A 25449-nucleotide genomic window follows, 5' to 3' on the forward strand; every position below is an offset into this window, starting at 1 on the left:
AAGCTAGTTGCTCACTGTGCAGATAAAAATAAGCACTTGGACAGCATTTTATGGCCACAAAATGCTTTCCAAATAAAAGGAAAGCACCAGTCAACTGGAGTTAGGTAATTAATCTTCACACGTGGCTATAAGGCATTACTAGCCCCATTTTACAGTTAAGGAAAGTGAAGCAGAGAAATGAATCTACTCGCCTAAGTTGAAAGATGGTGCAAAAGGCAGAGCCAAAATTAGAAACTAGGAAATCTTGGCTTGTAGCCCTGTGCTTAGAACACTATGACAAACGCGACCCAGAGATGAAACAGAAAGGAACATTGCGCAGGGCAGCAAGGCTCCCTGCAAACAAACATCAGAACTAGTTCTCAGAAACTCCGGAGACTAAAATAACCATCCTTGCTAGCATGGGCAAGCCACCGAGCCCTTACAGAATTTCCCATTGCTGGCTCCAGTCCTTTTTGAGGATTTTAAGTAAGAAAGCAATAGTAGGAAGTGCTGAAATAGAAAAGCTTCTTTATGTACCTCTAAAGAAAATACTGCCCCTTATATATTCTGTGGCTTGACTTCAAGTTCATTAAATCCCTAAACAGATGCATACTTTATAAAGGTTATCCATTAAAGGCAAAACAATAGACAAGTTCAAGGTTGCACGCATTGAATGTCCAGGGGCAGAAATTGTGTATTCTATTTTTGTTTTAGTCCTCCAACCATTCTGTCAAACAAGCAAAATAAAAGGAACTGTCTCTCTCAGTCTAAAGGGTTAGTTAAGATTCACAAACCGTATGCATTAGAGCTCAATATTATATTCCCACAGTAGCCACTGTATTATTATGCTCATTAGAAGACTTTAACCCTCACAGTCAACACACCATTTCAGATTGGCCTTGGGATTCCATCTAAGAAAAGAAGTCCTATTTTGGGATCGGTGTTGTGACCCTTATTCCACGCTTGGTCAAACACAGCCTCGTCACAGAGATGACATGCTTGGGCTCCTAAACAATGGCCCTGGCAATGCAACAGATTCATCATTTCCTTGCCCAGTTTAAGGTCACTATTTTTATACAGGGAAAGGTGCTAATAACAGAAGAAGCTTCTTCCACAAGCTGCAGCTCCACCTCTGAATGACAGTTTTGTTTGTTTAATTTTTTTGGGGGAGGGTGTTGTGTGTGTGTGCTTTTTGTAGGGTTTTTTTTTTATTTTTAAGAAATCACCTACCTACATACATACATTTCATATATATATATATATATAGTACAAATATATATATAAAAATTATCATACGTATTACCAGCAAGCATTTTACCTTGTGGTCCATACTGGCTCATCTGAGGCCCATAAGTACCACTTGAATTACTCTGCTGAAAGCTACCGATTCCAGGATGCACCTGGCCTCCAGGTGAGGGGTGTGGTGACATGGAAGGTCCAGTTTGCTGAGGTCCATACTGTGACATTTGGGGGTTCCTCTGTATGCCTGCCATAAAACCTGAAGGGAAAAAAGTGCCAAAGCAAAAATTAATATTCAGGTAACTGTTCTTTATTTAAGAAATCTTTGACATGAAAAAAAACGAACCCTCTTTAGTTATTTTCAGACTAAAGATACCCAGAAAACTGCTATTGTTCATACGAACAGAAACAAATGCATCTCCAAGTCAGCAAAGCTGTCTCAACCATCGAAACCTGTATACGAGGCTCAAAAACTTTTACTTCTAAAAGAAAGATGGGGCAGTCCTGCTTAGTTACAAACAGCTGCTGATTTTAAAATTAAAACAATCTTTAGGAAAAAAAAAATCAAAGGCAATTATCTGCATTACCTAATAAGTAGTAGGGAATTTGCCTGATGACTTATGGTGGGAGTATCATAACTTCCCGAATTATATATTGCTACCAAAATACATAACTTCAGCATATAGAAATTCACTGTAAATACTCGTATTGCCCACAAACTCTCAGGATCTAAAATTTCCCTTTATGTGAAGACTAGTCATACCAGCCAGAAAAAAAAGTCGTTTTGGTGTGTATTTGTGCTCTAGGTCCTTCTTCTGGTCTGTCCCCAGCACACCTGTACTGCATTCTCTCCTTTTCCCCTTTCGTAAATGTATTAATGAATCCCAATTTAATTTAAGGTTCAAAAGCTGCAACAAGAGACCTAGTGAAATGCTATAAAATCTAGAAGCTTCATATAAAGGAACAGAACTAAGTATACTAAATGGGAGAAGAGGAGGGTTTTCTGGCGGGGTTTTTTAAGTTTTCATGAACTGGGAAAAATCCTGCAGTCCTGTCCATGAAATGTCTATGCAGGGATGCTCGTTTTCTAACATTTTACCCTGAAAGCTTTTAGTGCCGCTTTCAGTCTTGAAGAGGATGTGCTGAGGAGTCAGCGAGGTCTGATTTCCAGAGGAAATTTGCTTTCTTTTCTCTTCTGCTTGCATATTGAATTTCATCTTCCCGTTCCTCTGAGGCAAAACACACGTGTAGCGAAGGACAGCCTCTGCTCTGCTGCCACCGGTGCCCCACGAGGCCGCTGGCGGCTCACCCGCGCCCCACGAGGCGGGAGACACGGCGCGCTGGTAGGTGAACGTGCATGAGCAAGTCTGCATTTCGGTCCATCCTGCAACTAGTTCAGGCACCCGCGCTTTGAGGCCGCAGAGAGATGAAGCATTACTTATGAAAGGTGCCCATTTCCTCTCCCCTCCGTTAATTTTAGTGGTGTGCACGTGGGGAGGTGTCAAGTTGAAAGCCAAGAGACACCTCGCCTGGCAGCATTAATTACGCCTTTCCTTACGTTAGGGAGGGAATAGAAGAAAGGTAAGAGCGAACCCCCCCAGGCAGTAAGTGGACAACTGGAAGCTGCAGAAGGGAAGATCAGAAAAAGACAAAAGGAGAGAGAGGGGCAAAGACAAGTTGTGAAGACAGACCGAAGCGGGTGACAGGAGGAGGCAGAGGTGGCAGAAGGATGACTCTCCCAAAGGGCTGGGGTGTCCTCCCCCAGCAGTTAGCATCAAACATCACACAAACCAAACGCTCAATGCCTGATTAACGAAGAGAAGCAATTTTTTCTGAGCCACATACGGACACATGATCAAACTTGTAACTGAAAATATAGAGGTGCTACAGCTCCTACAACCAGGCGGCTCAGGGGTCTCTCTGTGGGGACCACAGCCCCAACAAGCACATCCTGAACCCGAAAGAGTACATTTCTCACCCTAGTGCTGCTGTTACTGACACGGTAGGTGACACTGGGTGAATGATCTTCCCACCTTCCTGCAGGTCGGCCTCCCTGTTTGTACACTGGTGACAAAGCACTGTACTAAAGGGGACAGTATCGTGTTGTAGAAATGAAAGGTGGTGTGTACTTTACCAGAGATCAGGCTTTGAGTCCAAACACATGTAAACTGTTTCTGAGCCCTCCACGAACCTTTGCTATATAGCTTACTTATCCATCCACTAAAACCCTGTCAGAGAAACAACAAGCTCAATGCCGCAGATCGTAAGGAGAAAAACCAGGAGCTGAGATGATCTTGCACCCCCTTGTGCCCAGTTATTTTGTGCTATGAACAGCTCAACCCACAATGTGCTAAAACTGTAACTGCAAGGTTTGGCAGAATATGCACAGAGTTTTCCTGATCTTTGTGCAAGCCCCAAGACAAGGGATTTGATCACACCTGAACTGCAAAGTCAGAGCCTGGCACCCGCTCTGGAGGAAGCTGGACCACACGCACTGGCATGCGGCACGGCAAATAACCAAGGACAAAATCGCGGCTTGGAAAACTGTACTGGTTGGAAAACTCCATACTTCTGCAAAGGAAAGCTTGTATGACCACTTCTGCAAAGGAAAGCTTGTATGACCATTTAGCTTTATTTTGAAACAGACCCCTCAATTTTTAAAATAGTCCCACCCTGCGCACAAATCTTATTACAAAGCCTATGTCTTCTGCCGACAGTGCTGTAACTAATTTAGAAACCTAATACAATTGTATGTCTGTATGAAATAAATGCTTGCATTCCCGACACACATACACCATATATATCACACTCGTGGGATCCATTTAAATGAAAAATTTTGTACTGGTCACACTAAGTTTTTTATTATAAAGATAGTAAAGTTACTCCTGTATCTAGTACAGAAGCGAGGGTTTTCTGTTCACCGTGGGCCTTTTAATCTATATGAGAGAACTTTCTAAACATTGTTCTAGTGATAAAGGTTTTTCAGCCCAGTTATTATCACAGGCAGTACTTTTCTTAACAGCACAAGGATGGATGACACATTGGAAAGCTATTGTTTGTATGGGTTGTAGTGATTTCCAGTAGTGATGCAGAGGAACTGCTGGTTGTTGAATCTAATGGAGAACATGGACTAATGTCTAATGGAGAACATGGAGAACATCAGTTTTAGCCAGCTCTGTTGTTGTCAGAAGGGCTTCTGAAGGGACTAGAGTAATAAGTGAAATAATAAATGTTTCCACTCAAATGACCTCTTCTTCAGGAAACTTCTCCTAATCCGTTTCTGATGCTGTGGAGTGGACTGCGTGGCTATGTGTACAGTCATAAATAAAATACGCCAGGACTATTCCCTGGCCTGGAGAGTGGTGTGGCACGCTCGTGTCCATCCAGCTAAACCTTCCCACTCAATCTTGGTAGTCTTATCCGTATGACTCTTGTGAGCAGTCCCTTGTGCTGCCTCATCCATGCCCTGGGCTGCGGCTCAGGGAGTGCTCACAGGCATCGGCCAAAACCATGCCGCGGGGCATGCCAGGAATTCAACAGCAGAGATAACTGTGTGATACTATTCAAACTCATGCTCTGGCCTTAGTTTACACAGAAGTCGATTAACACAAGAACGGAACAGACTCCTTAACAGCTTTTGACATGAGGCATGAGTTTCATCATCCCAGAGGGTGTGAGATCCCTCTCAAATGAGGTTGGCTTTCCTATCTTCTCTTGAGCATGGACAGGTAAAGAATTAAGGAAAAGGAAGCCTGAAATTCAGGAAGAATATCTGTGCCATATTATCTTGTATCACTGTATGGTATGTTGAAGCATGGCTTTAGAATAGGACATGCTCCAACTTCCTTCCAGAGAGCAGAGTTGTCATTTCAGCTACAGATGCAATGTGGAGAAGAAGGTAAGATCAGGTCCTTACTGTGATCTGGATTCCATTACAACAAAGAGGAGTCCATCCTCATCTACGTCCGTCCGTAAGAGCCCAGTGAATGTTCAGAGATCAGTGCATGAGTTTGAAGTGTTTCAAGTATTTGCAGAAAGCTCAGATGTCTTAGAGAGAAAAGGGGTTCCTGGCCAAGACGTTAACATTCTTGCATCATAAAGAGAAAACAACATCAATTCTAGAAATCTTATCAGAAATGAAAGGGAGCAGCTGGCATACATTCATTTTTCCTTATTTACACACGTTTTCCCTAGTGTTCAACTTCATTTTATAACTGATACAAAAAGAAATAAATTTTCTTTCCAGAAAATTAGATCTAAGATAAAGTTTGCTTTTGTAAAGAAGGGAGGTAGGATTACATTAGAGCTGCACTGGAGTAAAGGCAGCGGAGTGATTAAACAGCCAGTCTGCATCTGACATGTCAACCTCTGTGACAACAAGGTAGGGGTTTTTGTCTTTTAAATAAACTGCTAGGAAACAGCTATGAGTTAAGACTTTAAAAATTGCAATGGCAACATGCTCATCAGTGAACAAATCTACTCCCTTCCCTTAATATTAGTGATAAAAGAGGTACAGATGATGCTTTACTTGCCATCACAACAGGAGATTACTTACTGAAAAAACACTTGAGTGGATTTTGGCAAACTAAGCTATTTCAGGAGTAGCTGAATAAAGTGAGCCTGCCAGAAGTATTCTCTTCCTTTTTAGTTTTTTTTTAATACTACATTTACGTATCTATAGAATGGTTGTCTTTATTAAAACCCAATTTAAAGTTGTAGAGTCATCTTTGCATTTTTTTAGTTCTAAATGAAACAGTAGCATACTATTAACAATTAGCACACCACGACTATAATAAAGTATGTTTGCATGTTCAAATAGAACATACATAGAAGGTTTAAAAATGGTCAGGTAGCAGCATATTTTTCTTCTTTCTTTTTAGCAAAATATAAAACAGGTAATGCTTATGATAGAAGCGTTTCTGCTCCTTTGATACAGGAAAAGACAAAAATGAAGCTTCTGTTGTCCTATACAGTACTACCATCTGGTAACATACATCATATTGCTAATACCATTTATAATGCCTTTGTAAAAACATTTAAAATCTTGTTTTTCCCTCATGCATATGTATACACAAACCAGATAAACAACAGTAAATTACTAAAGCTTCATGAAATTATGCACTAAGGTTGTCTTAATTACATTTGTACACTGACCAATACAAAACCATGTTTGTGGAATACTATCTCCTTAGCACTAACTATGAAAAACACCCACTGAATGTGCTGGGTATCGCTGTAAAATCTGAAATGGATTCTTTTGATATTTTAAAGTCTTGGCTTGAATATGAAAAAACCTTTCCAGGAAAGCAGGAGCTCAAACACAAAGGAAGTGACTGCAAAGTAACAAGTTATTGCATATCAGCTGATGGACAGCAACTGTCTACTGGCACACACTTAACCTACGGTCAATGAGAGGTCTTTTGATTTAGCCAGGAGTAGTGCATTGATTTTCATGAATGAATTAAACCTGAAAACACATGGAACACTTACTCATTTTAAGCTCAGGAAAACTTTGGACTTTACAGCGATAGCAGATCATCATTAAATTACACATTTGATAAATAAAAAATGAGGAGAGATACAACTTGCAACGGTACTTTGTAAAAAGAACTTACATAAGAAAAAATACATCAGGCTATTGCTTTTTCTAGAGAGGCATGCTTAGTGACAAAATATGAGACCAAACCAACTGAGGAACCCTTCCGAGTAAGGAATAAAGAAGCTCCCCTTGTTCAAGGGCAGAGGCTAAAGAAGGGGCTAGACAGGCTTATTACTCTGAAAATCATGGAATGACAAAAGCAGAAACAGATTGGATGCATTCACTAATCATCAAATAATTAGAGGAAAATAACATAAAATTATCCACTTACAAATCAGCTCAAAAAAATTAAATATGTGAAAAGAGATATTTTCCACTACCTATAAATGAAAAATGTGTGTGTATGGAATATTTCCAATGCTTGGTATGTTAGCAAGGCACTGGCCAGTACCCTTGAGAAAAAAGAGCAAATGTTTGCACACCCATGACACAGTTTTTGGCAGACTTTCCCTCCTCAGACAGCCGTTTGGGTTGCATTCACTATCTCAGCATTTTCACCAGAGAATACAACAGAATTAAGATGGATCTAAAGTGGTGATTCCCAAATGTAGCTCATCCATGTGTAAGCAACACTGAGACAGAAGTGGAAGGGTAAAGCTAAACAAACGAAACACAATACTCTGTGCAGCGGATATAATTTGGCAACCTGTTAGCACGGGAGGATGCTCAGGAAGATCACAGTTAAGACTGAAATTCTCCCTAGCCCACCCGTCTCAGATAGCAAGGACAGCTCAGGAAGTCTTTGGACTGGTGAACCATGTCTGGGTTTTGGCCTAGCTAAACATGTCCACAGTCAGCACCTCAGAGCACCGCGAGGAAACATCCAACAGAACAAGATTCACACATTAATGAAGTGTTTTAGTGATTGAAAGAGTTCGTTACTCTCACGTAAGCCTGAGATACCAGGACCCTAGATATGCAACCAGGTTGTCTGCACAGACTGCCAATGGTACTGGAACAAACATCTTCAAATGGTGTGGTCAAACCGGGAGATGAGTGGCTTACAGACTGTAGGAGCTAAGAAAATACTGTGGTGCCACTGCTTACGGACAGCCAGTGCTACCTGGCCACAAACTACTTACTGTCACTGGCAAAGAACGGCATGGTACCTCCTAAGGTGCTACTTGAAATATACATTAAAAAGGACACAGTGAGAGAGATTCAGATACTGGAAAAAATCTAAGCAGCCAGAACTTTTATACAAGTCTAAATAAATAACAGCAATGAAGAAATTGGGGAAGGTTTGACCCATGTACCAGAATACAACCCAAGAAAATGAAGTGACACCTTGTGGGTGGCATAAGAAAACTGGCCTCCAGAGCAAGCAGGCACAAGATTTCTTTACATTCAAGATAATGTACTTCCCTCAGCTCATTCTCACTTTCCAGAAGCCAGCCTTACTAAAATATGCCCAGTTGGACTGGTGACAGCACATATGAAACCTACGTATGTCATATATGGAACATCTGACTTAGTAATATACACTACAGCGTGATGGGTTGGTGAGCATAAGTAGATCAGCTTGCAGAGTAAACCTCATTTAGATGATGCAAATACCAATTTTCAATATTCCTGTCCAGTTAACAGGCTGGTAAAAAAAAATATAAATCAAATAAATAAAACACCTTCACAAGCAGATGGTAAACAAGATTCTGATCCATATTTAACACAGCTAAGTTACAGCACTGCACCAATACAGTATCTTTGCATGGCTCTGGTATGAACCTGTTAGATGTGTCCCAAGCAGCAGCACTGACATGGCTAATACTTAGGTATTGAATACACCAGATCTTTGCTAACATCCCTGGTACTGAGTGAACACTTGTGCTTACAAGCAACTTGGGCAACTGAAGGGTAGCAGCATAAAAAAATGTACTGAGACCACTGACGCAGGAGAAATTAAGAGGCTTATTCTTTAGCCTCTAACAAGGCGACTAATAATATTCTTGATAATAAGCTTTTTACTCATATAAAAGCTAAAAAAAAAAGATTTTAAAATCCTGATTTCTTTCTCCAATCACAATCTATTTTTTAAAAAAGTCCCAAAGAGTTTTTAGGAGAAAGTTCTTTATTGTTTCCCCATTAACCATGAAAAAAAAAAAAATCTAATTTCTACATTGAGCTCTTTCTTCAGCCCACATAAAACCTTGTTGTCTTCTCCAAGTCCATTGTGGTGCCACTAAAAATGTCTGAAGTTCTCTGGGCCAGAGTAACAGTGACATGGTTTCCCTTTGGTACCTGGACATTTTCACGTTGGCATCTCCTAATATCTGCAGAACGACCACCACATTTCTTCACACCCATTGAGCAAAGGATGTTTCTTTGCTTATGTGAAATAGCAGTTATGGAAAACATCACCTTAGCAAAATTGGGGCTTCCTGCAAAGATCACTGTGCTATTTCTCCTTTTCACAAAAGGATCAATGTTCTGTTTAAGAAAAAGTGCTGGATTGGATTTTTTTTTAAAAGTATTTTCTTTTTATGCATTAATATCTATCTTGCAGTCTCCTCACTGTTTATTTGTCTGACTGCTTCTCTTCACAATGTGAATAGCTTTAGGGAAGATGGAAACTAATGACCTAGCTAAGGTTTTAACCCAGACCCCCTAGTGTTTTACCAGCTGTGCTATTAGGTTAACTGGCTGAATCTCCTCCACTTCTCTCTCTGATATTACAAAACCCGGTCTATGTATAGCATGCAATAACGTTTAAATTTTTCCCACCCCTAAACCTCCCTCTGCTACTGCCTAGCCTTGAAATTCATCTAATCTATCATTGATAAATTAGAATCTGGGGAAGGATCAGACAGATTACCCAGATGGTAGCTGGGGAAGAAATATCCAACCTTTCCTAATGCAAACCTTGCATAATCGTCTCTGATGTAAATTTTAAGTGCTATACTGAGGGCAGAGAAGGAAAGACATTTGTGACGATGTTGATGCACAGACAGCGTAAAAAAAACACTGCTCATCCACCATCTTACACATAATTTGTTACCGTAACATGCCTTACACAAGATGCTTTTACTACGGTGCTCGGAAAATCAGGGTAACAGTGAATTGCAGTACAAAAGCACCCCACCCCATCCTCCTAGTTGCCCCTGAAACGAATCCTCAATTTCAGTAAGTAGCTTGGGCTGCTGGAATTAATCTGAGCAACAACATGAAAAACCTGAAGAGTCCATCTGCTTTATACAATCCACATTTGTCTAAGTTTTCCTAATAACATGCATACTTAGGAAAATCACGGAGGAGAGCAAAGAAGGAACAGCATTTTTCAACATGTAATGTGCAAGGCCTACAGGCTTAATGGTCTAAATTTCAGGTTTGAAAAATTTAGTCTCCCTGGAGACTCCTGTTCAAAGGTTCCATGGATCAACTCAGATCTTGCTTTTCATTAAGTAAATATATTGAATACCATGAAATAAATATGGATTTTGTGGACAAGACTAAAATATACACGATGTGTCTTTTCTGTCTTGCACACACAGAAAATAAATCATAGTATTTTTTCAAAAATACAAAATCAGTGTGTTGTCCTAAGTCCCAGAATGCCTTCGTCTTGGTCTCATTTTACCATGAGTTACGATTTGACTGATTCTTCCCTTCCTTGATTTGCAGCTGTTCCCTGACGAGTGTTTATTCTGCAGCCTTTTGGGATCCTTTGGGATGGAAAGAACTATCCAGTGTTAGCTATTAATATATACATTATACAGATTTCAGCTCACTGCCCTATATATTAACTTAAAAAGACATAAAGGGTCTTAGATCAGAAGTTCTTTATTTTTAGAGAAGCTTCATAAAAAGTGTAAGGTAGGTACTGAGGGAGCAGAGTGTCCTGGAAACGATGGTGCTGTTGAACAGGCAGACCACAGGAGGCTCCCAGTTTATAGGCCATGATGGGAAGCTGTCCCAGGGACAGGGATCATACTCAGTAACTTTACATCCAGCCTGGTGACAGGAACATCGACTGTCACTTTGTCAAGCTCTTCATCAGTGACTGCTTGTGGCTTATCTCACTCCCTGAGCCCAGAGGCAGGGAATCTGGGCGGCTGCCTAATGAAGTCAGTGGAAACTTTTCTATTGAGAAGTCTCTCTGCTGGCAACTATATAAACTCTCTCAGAATAATTCAATTCTGCTCTCTAATCTCAAAAAGAGAATCCCCAATTTAGTTTAAAAAATGAAATAAAGATTCATCCCCAAGTATAACAAGATTTAACATCAGCAAGAAGAAAGCAATGACCAGCTGCTAGTATACAAAATTTACTTGGGAGACCTGACTCTGGGTGTTGATTGTACAGATATTATTATCTGCTTCAAATACTACTTCTGCAGTTTTGCTCTCTCCCAGCGTGGCTTATCATATGTAAATCATACCCTTTCCTCCTTCAGTTCTTCTTGCAGATGGCGAATACTGCTGTAATGTAGTGTAGGCCACAACTAATCAGATCAACCTAAAGCTGAGACTGGCTGGTGTATGCTTGAAATCCAACTACAGTCTGAAACCAGCACCCTGAAACAGCAACTGATTGCTTTAAGAATTAACCTGGTTTGGCAGAGTAACATCATTTCTAATACTTTCGGGCAAGGAAAGCAGGTCTTCCTGCAATGCTTGAGAGACAGACAGACAGACATTCACTCCCACAGCTCAGAGTGAAAACCAGTAACCTTTTATCCCAAAGATCTTGATTACTAATCAAAGTAGACATGTTGTAAGCTTTTTTTGTTGTGCATTGCTACATGATGTAGTACAATACAAACAGGTACAAAAATGGGGGGTTTGGGTGCTATTGCAATTAAAATAGCAAAGAAAAATAGTGTGTATACATTTAAAAAGCTGCTTATCAGACCAACACTACATTTCAGTGTACTACACTTCCACTTTTACAATCAAATTAAAAATATAGTGGCAAAAAAGAATGATGGCCTGATCTTTTTTAGACTGTTGATAAATTTAGTGCTCACTAAATTGAGAAACTAACATAACTTTTTGAGTCACCAAAGAAGTTTAGCACGTGGCACTACTGCATGGCTCTTCCTTCACAGAACACAGGAACATACAGAGATCAGCTCTGTATGCATAGGAACATACAGAGATCAGCTCTGTATGTTCCTATTTCATCATGTGACTTGAGACGAAAGAGAGATGTTTTACAGAGCTAGCCTTGCAATGAAATAACTCCCTGTAAAGCTGTGTGACGGTTTCAACTAAAACCTGCTTTTCCTTCTTACATGACGCACTTCTCTGGCTGTTGAGCGCACAATTCCTCTAACCCCAGTTTTCTAGGCATGAAGATTTCCTCCCAGCCTCGCACGGTGTTCCTGCATATCAGCTGGAGCTCAGCTCCTCCACACTGACCCACTTGGAGAACACTATGTGCAGAACAGGCACTCAAACATACCTGTGGCTTTGCACTCAGTGCATGTCTCAAGCATCTTTCTTTAAGAGCCTGAAACACTTCAGTCTACATCAAGTAAACTTATTACCAAGTCTGATTTAACCTTAAGTGGTGTCATCGTTAACATGGCAAGCAGAAGAATTTTAATGACAAGAATCATTTTATTCTCTAGTTCCTCAGTGCTCTGAATAGATCCCAAATCCCCAAATGAGAGCAAAAAATGTATTCTCAGGGAAAAAGTCTTTTTAAGATCTAAAAGCAAACTACAGTATCTTTTTTGTTGCAATAAGAATTCTTTGATCTATTTTCTTCCTTCTGGTTTCTTTTTTAAGAAGAAAATAGATTTCAGGGAAAAGAATCTCTATCATCAAATGTCAGTATTAAGCCATAAAACTGATCAAGAATTGTAGGTGCAAAACATCAGATTGGTATTCTGTGTCTTCCACACAAGCAAAAACATTTATATTTTGTTAGAAGAAAATACATGACAGTGGAATTTATGTGATGACTGTGTACAAATAAGCACGCCCAGAAAACAGTTAAATGGGAGAAAAATACCTGTATGAAATCTAACGGGCAAATCAGGAAATTGTAGTTACAGGAATTCAGTTGCTACTTAGTGTTTATAGGGAAGCACAAAGAGAACATCAAAATGCCTGATCACATCCCATCTGTTACTACCTCTTGCTGGATAACATCTTGGCTGCGAAAAAAAGCTATTTAAATTTACTACACTGCAGCTACTGATAAATATCACTTCTGTGAAGATCTAATACTAAATAAGGACTAGATCTGAGGATAAAGCGCACAAGCATTTGTGTCAAAAAGATCCAAATTTTGCTTAGTATAACACCTGTACTCCTACAAGCCTGCAGTTTCTTACTCCCTGTCCCTGTCTGTGATGTTTTTAATAGAGCATACAACTGTACAACAACCCTCAAAAGCTGGATCATGTCAGTAATGGAAAGAAATAAAACTAGAACGGAAAGAATGACATAAAAAAGGAAAAAAGAAAAGGTATTGGGAGGAGGTGACAGAGAAGAGGAAGGCTACTATTCAACAATTTTGGAGGTGCTTACTCCGGGCACTTTCCACATAGATCTGACAGGCACAGAATGGTGCCATGAAACTGCCTCCAGCAATAGAATACATTTTCCAGCACATCACAGCAGCTGCAACAGCATCAATTCTGCTTGCAATCCATGTCCAAACAGAAAAGTTCTCAGTGGTCCTATTTCAGCATATCTCAAGGACTAATTAAATCCTCATTACTATCTTCTAATTATTCCAGTGCTCTGGGATTTCACTGAGCAAGTCCCCAATGGTGCATTAGATGAAAAGGGTTAAATAACCTGTGTTGATTTTGAGACTCCAGATCTATTTCAGACCTTTAGCATATCATCAGCATTATCATGAATATTTAACTACGTACCGCTGTGAAAATTATAAGGGGAAAACAATTAAAGATTTTTTAAAAATTAATTCTGACCCATATACATTTGCACTAATAAATAAGGCTTCTTTAAGTATCCCCATTATGAGAGTGCTTGCTAGAGTAATAACATGAAGTCATTAACTGTTTCCATTAAATTCAATGGTTTTCAGGAGCTCCCAATTCACTATTTTAATATAAGACTGAAACCTGACATGTACATATCCAACTGGATAAGCATGAAAAATACTACTTAAAAGTAGGTAAGTTTTCTAAGCTTTTTCAAAATTAGGTAAGGAACCATTCATTTCTGCAGGGGTAAAAGTGCCTATTCCAACGTTATTGTGACACATATTCTCCTATTAGTGTTTCATAGGCGAGTATTCATATAACGCAGATGGCCATCTCCGTTAGGTTACAAAAGTAAGAGTGGGAGTATAAGCTAATGGCTAGGATGGATGGCTTCTTTTTCATGCTGCAGCTTCAGGAAACTGATTTAGGGGGTCAATTTGGATATGCTGAGTTTCTATTTGATCCATACAAATAACTTCTAACCCACTGAGCAGTTTTGGCTACTAAGCACATCCTCAAAGTGCGGCTTCCAAAACCCAAACAGATGAGATAAGCAAGTACAGCTGAATATAGGGAACTCAAGCGACTGTGTACCTCAATTATTTGCCAAATGGTTATGACAGCTGTGGTATCACTGCTGCCCTACCTCTGGGGGCTGATGTAACTAAAGTTTATAAAAAGCTTTGACTTCAATAAACACAAAAAATCAAAACCTACTTTTGATCATAGTAAAGAAAGATCTGGAGTAGCTGTATCAGAAACAGAGCAAAACATACATCCCATTTCCCTGCCAAAAGCATAGCAAGTTTCAATGACTAGCTTAGTTAGACTACATTTTCATGTGGTATCCCCAAGTAATGGTAATTGCTGGGATTCAGCAGCCGTTAAATGCATGTGTAGGTGAGCAGGCATGGCTACTCTGGCTTCTCTAAGAAGAGACTTCTGACCCCAGTCCTGCACAGCCTGCTCCCTCTTCTCCAGAGCTCTCCAGCTCCAACAGTCCATTAAGGTGTATGGGACTTACTTGAAGTCCCAGTACTTTCAAAGACATGTGAGCTGAAACACAGGTTACACACATAAAAGTATATGCAATTTCTTATTGCCTAGGTAGGCAATAGAACTGAATAGAACATGGTAGAACTGAAAAAGTTTCACTGACCGGGCATCAAACAACAGCGGCCGGTTACTGATCCTGGGACAAGAACAGAAGTGGGCTGCCTAGAATAGCATGCTCCATTTACGCTGAGCCAGGTCCAAATGTCCTACAGCTTGAGCAGGACATGAAAAATTTTCAAATTGTTTTTAAAAAGTAAGCATTGTTATGCTTACTGAGAGCACAGACAATCCAGTCCTCCAAGAAATTCCCATTACTGTACATATCTACCTATGTTACCACTCCCCTCCTTCCACACACAGAATGTACACGTGAAAATATGCTCATTTTTTCATGCTGTACTGTATGACAGGGGATGTATAGCCTTAGGCAGGCAAACATAAAAATCCCAGCTGGGTGCTGAGTAACCATGGAAAGGAAGGTAAAATATAATCAAACACTTTCATAATAAAATAAATAAGTGTATACTTAATGGTTCAAAGTAGTGGTTTAGCATCCAGAAGTGCTACAGCTCAGACTCCACCTGTCAATCAAGCTTGACAATATCTGGTAAAAAACATTTTTTTCAAGTATTTAGAGCAGAGTATTCTGCTGAAGAAACGATTAGTAGTCTTGTGTTCATTCAATTCTCTCTCTAAACAAGGAAAGAAATGTTATACAAAGTGCTAAACCAAACAACATTAGCTTATCCTATGGAGGGTCTCTGGGTTTTTTTGTTTTCATTTTTTTTTTCCTTTTCTTTTTTAGGGAGAAAGTGTATCAGTAAGCCAAGAGTTTAAATTACTGTAACAGATGCCTACGGATCAGGTGTCCTTAGCAGCAACGATTTTCTGCTCAGGTTTTTATCAGTAAATGACAAGCACCTTCCCTTTGAGTCCCCAACACTCCCCCTCCTTCCTTTCTTCAAGTTCAGTGGAAACCAGTTCAAGCAAGCAAAGGAATCAACTAATGTAACAGCCTTTTTAAAAGGTGAAGTTTTCCATTTCAAAGGAGCCTCTAATCAATGACAGGGCGCAAAAGGGAATGCACGCATGTTTATGTGCGTATAGCACAGACTTTAGAGAAGCTTTGGGGAACATGTTCTGCAAAATCAATATGACCTAGCCGTTACAAATTTCATATCTGCTGCATGAAACAAATGGACTTCTTGTACAAGCTGGGTCACAAGGATCATGCTTATTACACCAGATTTTGCATATGAAGAGTGCAAAAATTGCAACATTCCCAAATACATTTTCTCTAAGAACATACCCACAATTCTCACCTCCCCACACAGAGGAAGAACCAGACTAAATCAATCTGTAAATTTTATTTCTCTCACTGTTATTTACTTGTTTGACCTCCCAGTTATGGCAGCTGTCTTCTCTGTTTTACTTTTGAATACTCCTCTGCCTCCCTCGACCATACAGTGACCCCTAGTTTTGTTCTACAGCAGCAACAGAGAAGTTCAAACCTTCCAGCTCTGTCAGACCTGCCTAACTCGTCCCCCAAAGCCAGGTGAGGAACACACACGGCAGAAATAATTATTGCTGGGCAGTGTAACATTTTGTGCCAAGACCCTGTCGTGCCAGGAAATGCACACATCTTTCTGAGATGCTTGGGTCTTGAAAGCCTCAATCTGATCCATTCCCACTGCCTTGTGACATTCTATCCCACAAAACATTATATATTTGTATTGGGTACTGAGGCCATTCTTTTTTCACCAAACATGTACATTATTCTAAGAAGTTTTTAAGGGGAAAAAAAGTCGCTGCACTAACAACTGTGTATAAAGAACAACCTGAAAAGGAAACAAAACAAATGAGTTGAGTGTGGAATTGTGTGTTTCATGTTCTCATTAATCAGCATTCCTGGAGGAGGGGACATCCAACAGAAAAATAGCAAAAATTAAGACTCTCTCCTCTTCTTTGTGAGTCCTCTTAGTTCCTCCTGGATGCTATCCCAGAAATTTGTCATTCTGTGAGTTCAACTTGTTTCACTGTGAGAAAACTTCTAGTATTTATGGTATCCCCATATGGTGCTACTTGGAATATTTCTGGTAGCAAGACATTTTAGGAGGGGCATTTCATAAATAACTCCATGTTTATCACAGTTATCATGTGTCTGTTTTGCAAGCTTGTCACTGGCACATGTTAACCACTGCGTGGACAGGATGCCCAGTTTACAGCAGTTGATGGCATGACCACGCAACAAAGCTGTGACAACTATCTTTCATGAGCTAGGGGGGAAGGAGGTAAAAGGAAAAGGGCTTAAACTTTATAAAAGGTAATATTAAGGAAAAAAAATGCTCTGTTTATTTTTGTGAGCACTTGCTAGGAAGCACCCTTTTAGAACAGTGCTGCTGTCTGCAAGGTTTTCCCTTGCAAGATTTCCAAATCTTTGAACCATTTGACCTAAACAGTTGATTTTCCTTTATATTTAAAGATATTTTTATTTCTAGAACTGGCTAGAGGACTAGCTATCGTGTCCATGCAAAGAAATCAGATATGAGAATTTTGACCAGTGCAAAATGGTAGTGCTTGTAGCTAGCACTGTTTCTACACATCTTAATTCCAAGACAGACAACGAAAAGTTGAATTCTCTAGGATATGAATCAAGTATTTACAGCAAACTGCCTTTATACTCTGGGCATTCACTGTATTTTGAGAAAGCCTTGTTTCCAATTATATTTTGGTAAAACCTGCTATTCAATTGCTCTTTCCCCAGAGAAGGAAACCCCCCGAGCCTTTTACAATGAACAATGTCATTACTTTCCCTGGGAAAAGAAAAGAAATACCAGGAAATCTCACATTGCTAATGTGCGACAAAATGAAGGCTGCATTTGGCACCAACTAAAAAAGCCCCAACACCTAACAAACCTCGGTCCTGTGGCATTGGCGACTGGCTCAAGGCAGGGTGGGAGCTGGATTCTGACTGGCTGCCAGGAGGCTGCGGTGGCATCTGACTGCCTGTAACACACAGAGAAAAAAGGGAAAATAGACTTGCTTTTAACATTGCAATGCACAAACCCAAGCCTGCTGCATTTTTCAACCACTCAACATCAAAGAAAGTACCAGCTGTATAAGGTAAAGACAGAGCTCAACAGGTCTAGCTTTTTTCTACTTTTTCCCCCCTTTTTTTTTTTTGAAACCCATCGAGGAAACATGCATAAACATATTTAGCAACAGGCATGGCGAAATGTTCAATTTTGTATTGAGCGAGTTCCCAACCTCATCGACATGATCCAATTTATGGCTGCAAATCTCCTGACACATATTTCTGTTAGAGAGTTTAACAAAATCCAAGTCTGCTGAACAATAGGGCTCATCCTGCCGAGCTTAAACTGGCCTCCAGCCAGGCAGACACGGACTGCTGCCAACAATATTACCAATGAAAAATTCAGTCAATACAAAAATGACTAACAACAACAGTTTAAAAAGTGTTTCAATGAATCAGTGGTTTTAATATTGTATGAATGTCCATGTAGAATACGGGAATAAAGAATAATATGTAGGTGCATGTGGTGAAAGTGAAGCATGTTTGAAAGAGATCAGACAGAACAGGGGTATCTTATTATTCAAATAAAAGTGAAGGGTAGATGTTTGCTTATTAAAATATCCATCCAGAACAGACCGACCCATTTTTATGGGTCTCATAAAACCTCATCAAACCCTACATGGTTTATCCACTGCTGTCTACCCACCCAAAGAAGAACAGCACTCACAGTGCTGTCTGTGAGGCTCAGGACACCAAATGTTCCCTTTCAATATTACTGGATAGTAAAGCAGGTGCTTATTGCACTGATGCAAGTCACTCCTCTGGGTCACTATTCCACACTGTGTCAAGCAGGGAGGTCCACGCTACCACCCTCCCACTGCACAACACCCCAACGGCCTTGTGCCTAACAGCCAACCTGCCGCAGCCTGAGCAGGAGTAAAAATGAGACTTGGATGTCTCCTGGGACTCCTCTCCGCTCCTGGTCTGAGACACACCTGTTCTTGACAGCCCAAGCGACTTGAAGACCACCTCAGGTTAGGCAGCAAATACATACTCTAACCATTTAGACACTGTGGTGATGAGCACGGTATAAATAGCAGCAGACAGATTTATATCCCTCATCCTCAGAAACTGCTCAGATTGTTTTCTGTTTGAAAGAAATGGAAAGAATAAAAACACAGGCAATAGATTTGTGCCTGCTGAGACTCATTTCCTCCTGCTCAGCAGCCGCCCCTCTGCAGTGGCAGGAGCGAGAATCTTGTGGCTGCTCCTGGCGCAGGGAGTCGGGCTGATGATGGGGCAGCAGGGGCTGCTCTTTCTTTAGAGCGATGGAGGGCCCCAAGTTGGATGTAAATGCAGGAAAGCAAACATGTCTGCTCTGCCCTGTCCACTTCCCAGCCTCAAAGCAACTGGCTCTCAGCACCTAAAGAAAGGCCAGATTGATAAAGAACAAAAAGCAAATCCATAAAATATGGAGTATAACCACTGCCTAGCTATTCAGATGAGGTGCATCTGCACTAAAAAACATGACAGTCAACATTACTGGGAGCAGCTGTGACAACTGTCTGAGAGATGCAAATGCTGGACTAGAGGCAGAATTGCTCCTCCAAAAGACCAAACATGCCACTCAGCGCCCGAGGCTTTGGGATCCATGGCCCATTCACGAAGTCTAAGGCATATGACAATAATATTCCGGCTTATGTTTTGATGTCACTCAAGAGCGGGCTGTGGAGATGGTAAGTGCCTGCATTATAATGAATGCTTTCTGCTTGACAGGAAGGATTCAGTGACTCAAGACTGTAAACAAACAGCAATTCCATGTTAACACGGGGCACTGCCACTTCCACTGTGTATGCCCGAGGCACCGCTCTCAGACAGAATACTTCAAGTAGATCTGAAATATCTAAGATTTTTACAAATACTTAAAAAAAAAAAAAAAAAAGGCAGGGGTAGTCCTGACCGCACTACACAGCTCCCAGTGGGATCACCATTTAGGTGGAGGCTTGGCAAACTTTGAGAGACGTTAATAGTGCATGGAAGATCCATGCTAGGCAACATATTTTGAATACATTTATACATGGTCTTTAATTTTTTACATTAATAGTAGCTTCAGTTATCTGGCAGGAGCCTTATCCTGCACAGGCAGATGTGCAAGCACAGACTGGGAAAGCCAAAGCCTAGAACAGTGCATGTACAACATGTTGCAAAGAAATTGTTTTCATCTGCATCCTTAGGGAATACAGACTCAGGAGTTTTGCACATTCACTGAAATTATCAGCCTCTGCAAACATGAACGCTATTTCATGAGTTCACTTTTTAAAGTTTACTTCTGATTTTTTTTTTGTATTAAAAAAACTTTGAAGCAAAATTTTTGTTTCACAAAGGAAAACAATTTCGTAAAAAAGACCAACTCTACACATATTCTAACAAGTAACAAACTTGCAAGAGAAGTGGCCATTATGCTAATTATCAGGGGGTGCTACAAATTATCCAGGTGCTGGACCTGAAAGTATCCCACCAAAATGTTTTCAGTCGAACTGCCATTTTATCCTTAGAAGTGATCTGAGAGGTAAAAGGAGGTTAAGCACCCAAATACCTTTGAAGACTTGAACTGAACTCTTAATTTGGGTATCTAACTCCTATTGATTGGGAGCTGATGACAGGACTTTAAAAACCTTTGAAGATCCTGTCTGCCATGCTTTTTAAGTTTCTTTGTCATGAAAAGAAATGACCTTAAAGATTTTCCATTTCTTTCCTTTAAATGATATTAATCCTTCTCTCTTTCAACCAGTATTGTAGCTGGGATTCTTGGAAGACACTTGAAATAATACTCGAACAGACTTTTGTATTTTATTAGGGAAGGAAAACTTCTACAAAAGAAAAACAATCTCTTTTCTTTTTAAACATAAAATTCTACAGCTATTTAAGAGAGGATAAAAAACCCAACAGTTGTTTTCACTGACAGACTACTGCCTCCTTTGACCCAATGATACACAGATGGAAGTTAAAACAGGGATGACCTTCTACCATGTTTTGTATAGTATTGTTGCCACATTGGTGAGATACTCCGCCTGCCAAAACTTACGCAAAGTGAATACTAGGGATGTTTCACAATATTTTTATTACGCAAAATCACAGCAAAAACAATAATGCATGCTAAAAGGATAGATGCTGCCACACTAGTTCTTTCACGTAGATTTAACAGAGGAGCAAAATGGTATTCAAATTTATATAGCTATCTTGTAAAATTAGTTAAAACTATGAAAACCAGCAGCCTACCTAATACCATGTCTGCTATTAAAAAAAAAAAAAAATTAAAGTCAGTTGAAGAGGTGAGGGAATTTAAAAATGCTTAATAGCACAGTTGTAAGCTGGTTTTCTATTTTTTTAAATTATGTTAGAAATGCTTTTAAACATTTTGCATGAGACACTGAAAATCTATGCTTGAAATTGAGTCAGAAGAGACTGCACTGCACCTTTGGAAAAGATGGACTGAGAAAAGTACTACACAGCGATTGCATTATGACTACAGCCATGAAATCTGCAGCTGAAGTGTAAAAAGTAAATTCCTTAGAGCCAACATAGCAAGAAAGAGCAGACCTTTGATATCCTGCTGAGGAGGGGTCCTTACGATGAATTACAGCCCAAATCAGTAACGTTTTGAAACATGCTGAGGGCTCTCTGCTCCCATCACTGTAATGACACTGGAGGATGCTCAGCAGTGGTACCCTGTACCAGTTGGACAATACCTCACAGAATTGTGCCTGAACAATTGAATCAAGAAAGCACTTCAGTGATAACAGGTTCCCCCTGGGAAATTACTAGTTAAGGAGAGAAGAAGGGATATCAGCACAGGAATTTTAAGATGCATGAGGAACTGGGAAACAGGAGGGCGTGGGACTGATCACAGCCTGTGTTGAAAGGGGAACGTTAGGCTGGAGGAAAGGCAGCAGTTAAAGATCTTGTGGGTTGTCTTTGGGACAATTCTCAATCTAATTTAGGAATTGAGAGCTAGGACTGGATTAATGACATTGGCTGATTACAAAGTAGGGAATCTTAGTCAATACAGAAGATGATCCAAATACTATTTAAGAAACTGGACCACCTTTTGGGTTGGAGTAACAAAAATGCAAACATTTACACTCACAGGACCAGAAATAGGCCTTTTCTAACTGAAGAGCTGTAGGGTTGTCAGTTAGAAATGGGAGAAGAAAAGGAAGGAAAATCTGACCATATTGGTTGACCTACAAATGGTTATAACCTACAAACGGTTTTAACTAACTATTTGATGTCACCCTGAATCAAACAAATTTATTATTAGGATGAATTAGGAGAATTGTTTCCAGTAGAGGTAAGGAAAAGTAACGCCATTGCAGATGTGTCACTGGTGAGCCTTCACACAGACAAAACCAGAAAGCCTAACGTTAACTGGAATGGGAACCAAGAACAGCTACCAGCATGACATGACAGGAGGCTGAAAGAGTGAGTATTATTTAGCATGGCAAAAACTAAAGCTGTGATTTTGTGACTTCTTTTTAAAAATATATTGGCAGCCAAATATCACAGAGGAAAAAGAGCGCAATGTTTAGATGATATTCAAACCATTACTGGAATTTGAAACAACTTCCTTTTAAGAATAATGAGGTCCAGGAAACCTAGTGATTAAGATGAAATCTGATAAAATAATGGGATTATATCACACAGTCGATGTGACAGTAAAGGCTTACAGACCGGAAGGGACATTCTGGGTCTCGGATCCCTACATCAGAAATTAAAGGTCATAAATAGGCTTCTATATGGGATTGTTTTAAATGAGCTTTTCAGGAAATTGGAAGTGAGGTGCAAATGACCTCAAAGGAAAGAAATTTTTCTATGGGTAGCATAAAGGGAAACTGGTCATGTGGTTTGTGTTATCTCTTTCATCTTACAAAGCCTATGACCCCTTAAGAATAAAGATTATTTTCTTCCTTAATTTATGCATTGTAGCTAAGTTTCCTGTTGTATCGACAGTATTTTTTAAATGACTTATTCATCCGAGTAAAAAGCAAGGGTTGCCTGCATATCCCCCCAAATTAAGACATGCAAAATATTAAAACCTTCCTTGGATCTATCCAGTAACCTGAGCACAGATGCTTTAAAAGGCCAGCGACATGAGGACCCGTTCAGATACAGCAGCCGTGACCCCGCTGAACCACTCTGGGGGGGATATGCAGTCAAGCACGCTCGAACCAAGCCTTCTGGCTCTGCTCAGCACCATGCTGCAGCTAATAACCCCTTGCTAGCAACAGCAATGCTGGTAATCCACTGCTGCCTGCTCACCAAGACAATTTCCACCTTTCTGACCCAGGAGCTCAGGACCAAGCCCGGAGCCCTCCTGCCTTGGGATGCTTTTGGTGGCTGAAGGTGAGATTGCAAGCGGCTGATTTGTTCCGCCGCAGCAATGGAAAGCGCCTGTAAACATGAAGATTATCAACTTAAGCCAGACTTACGGATGCACCACATTACAAAAAGTTATCAAGATTGTTATTGGGCCTGGGCCTGATTTTCCATATTACTTCTTAAAACAAATGCATCATGCTCCAAAGACACAAGATTCCCTAACATACACAAGTATCACTCACAATCCATGTAAAATCAACAAAAGGTAAAAAACCACTTCTCATTAAAGTATATAATTCTCAGACTACTAATCCTTGAAAGTTACACTCCATCTTCTTTTTCATATTTGTGTTACCTTTACCATATCAAGGACTGGGTTGTGAGCAAGTTCCAGAGATGTCACTGTAACCTACGTGCTAAATTGCTCTCAAATCTCCATTAAAAAAATGCAACACTGAGCTAAGGTGGCCTGCAGAACCCTAGCTCTGACTTTTCTCCGCACACATGCAATAGCAAAACATCTTAATTTCATGACCAGCAGCTACTTGTTTGACATGATATAACATTTAATTCAAAGCCAAGTTGACACTGACAGGATGAGGTAGCTATTCAATATTTTGTTTCCTCCTCATTATTCAGTGTGTAGTCCCAAGGTATTAGTTATGGAACACCATCCAAATGTCACCCTCACTACAGAATAATTCATTATATTATGGACTTAAAAAAAAATTTAAGTAGCTGAAACTGGGGTCTGCCAAATTAGACATCCAAGTTTTATTCCCAGGTTGTGTAACCTCTGAGTAAGGTATGAAGACTTTAAAGTGAAATAATTGTTAGTACTGCCTAAACTGACAACGGGCTGAGTGGCAAGGGGCAGGAAAGCAAATATATGGCCCCCCAAGGCCAAAGCTCACTTTGCTTGGGAGGGGAAGGGAGGGCAGCAGCAGCCACTGCACGAGGGTCTGTTTCATCCACGCCCTATCTATCCAGAAGTCACCTCTGCGTTTGGACCGAAGTGAAGCACCACAGCATTCTTTCCTGAGAGTTTGGCAACAAGCCCAAAGCAAGCTGTCAACGGAAATCTTCAAAAGGCTGCGACCCACCCAAATAATGAATGGATTTCCAGTAGGCCACAGCAAGCACCTGTCTGCCTGAGGACTAGTCCTCTCCAACAAATTTCAAAATCCTGCTGCAAACCAGGAAGGCACTAGAGCTCCTCAAAATTAAGGATGAATCATTTATTTATTTACATAAGCAAAGGCATAAGTCGGTCTAAACCTAGGGATTGCTGCTTCTCTATCCTCAATAACACCCACCCCAGACCTGTAATTTCACTTTACAGTTATGTTCATTTTGGGGGATCAAATTCTTTCTGCTTTCACCTCTGCCTAACTCCGCACTCATTTAATGCCTTATTTCCATTAAGCTCGGGAGAGTTCCCAGCCCAGGGTATTTCTGCTGGAGGCCGATCCAGAATGGCGCAGCCCAGGATAGCAACCAGTTAAATCTTTTCTAATCCCCACATTCAGAAATGGTGGCTCACAGAGGCTGGCAGGCAGGAACTGAATAGAGCAGGCAAGCTCGTATTTCTCTCACCAGGCCAAATTAATAAAAACAAAACCTGATTTCTCCTTCTCGTTTTCCTATTCTTCCTGCTCCCCAATATTTTTCCTTTCAAACAATTTTTTTTTTTTGTTTGAGAAGCTTAATGTTTGGCTGCCTTCTGAAGAAACGGGCACAGTGACAGATGAAAGGCCATATTCATCGCCTAATTCAGAATAGGGAAAAACCGACTGCTGTGCATTTAAGATTCTAACAACCTTGCAATTTTGTATAGCCGTTTTCCCCAACCCATTCTTTTGAAGAAATCTGCTTTTATTCTGTTAATAACTAACCACAGTTGCAGCAGCATGGATCCGATTAGCAGTTCTTACGCTACAAAGGAGGAGGGGGAGGGCTGTGAACAGGGTTGCCAATTTGTCCACCTGGGTCCCCAGGAGAAAGATTAGATGAGGCGCTCACTCCTTTCTTCCCCACTCGTTCGCTCCCCTGCACTAGACAGACCTCTTCAAAGCTCAGCCACTGACTTCATTTCTTTTTTTTCTCTAAAGTCTCATTTAACTGCCCCTCCATATGTTTTGCACTCTGTGTCACCACGTCCCTCCAAAGCAATGGCGTAAATTGGGATGAGAGGGGTTCGGAGAGGTTGCGGCCACAGCGTGCCCAGCACTTTCTCTCACACCTCTACAGGCCCTCTGAATT

General features: G+C 40.4%; 1 protein-coding gene across 7 annotated transcripts in view; it reads right to left on the reverse strand.

The window, feature by feature from the left end:
* Window positions 1-25449, reverse strand: part of ARID1B (AT-rich interaction domain 1B) — a 336420-nt gene that overhangs the window by 68346 nt on the left and 242625 nt on the right. For all 7 annotated transcript variants that reach the window (XM_075498937.1, XM_075498939.1, XM_075498938.1 and 4 more), the window contains 2 exons: window positions 17691-17780; window positions 1298-1477 (listed from right to left, as the gene is read on the reverse strand). In XM_075498937.1, the coding sequence (XP_075355052.1) occupies window positions 1298-1477; window positions 17691-17780 (270 nt within the window). The remainder of the gene's footprint in view (window positions 1-1297; window positions 1478-17690; window positions 17781-25449) is intronic.

This window comes from Mycteria americana, chromosome 3 (genome assembly GCF_035582795.1).
Source record: "Mycteria americana isolate JAX WOST 10 ecotype Jacksonville Zoo and Gardens chromosome 3, USCA_MyAme_1.0, whole genome shotgun sequence".
NCBI classification, from domain to species: domain Eukaryota; kingdom Metazoa; phylum Chordata; class Aves; order Ciconiiformes; family Ciconiidae; genus Mycteria; species Mycteria americana.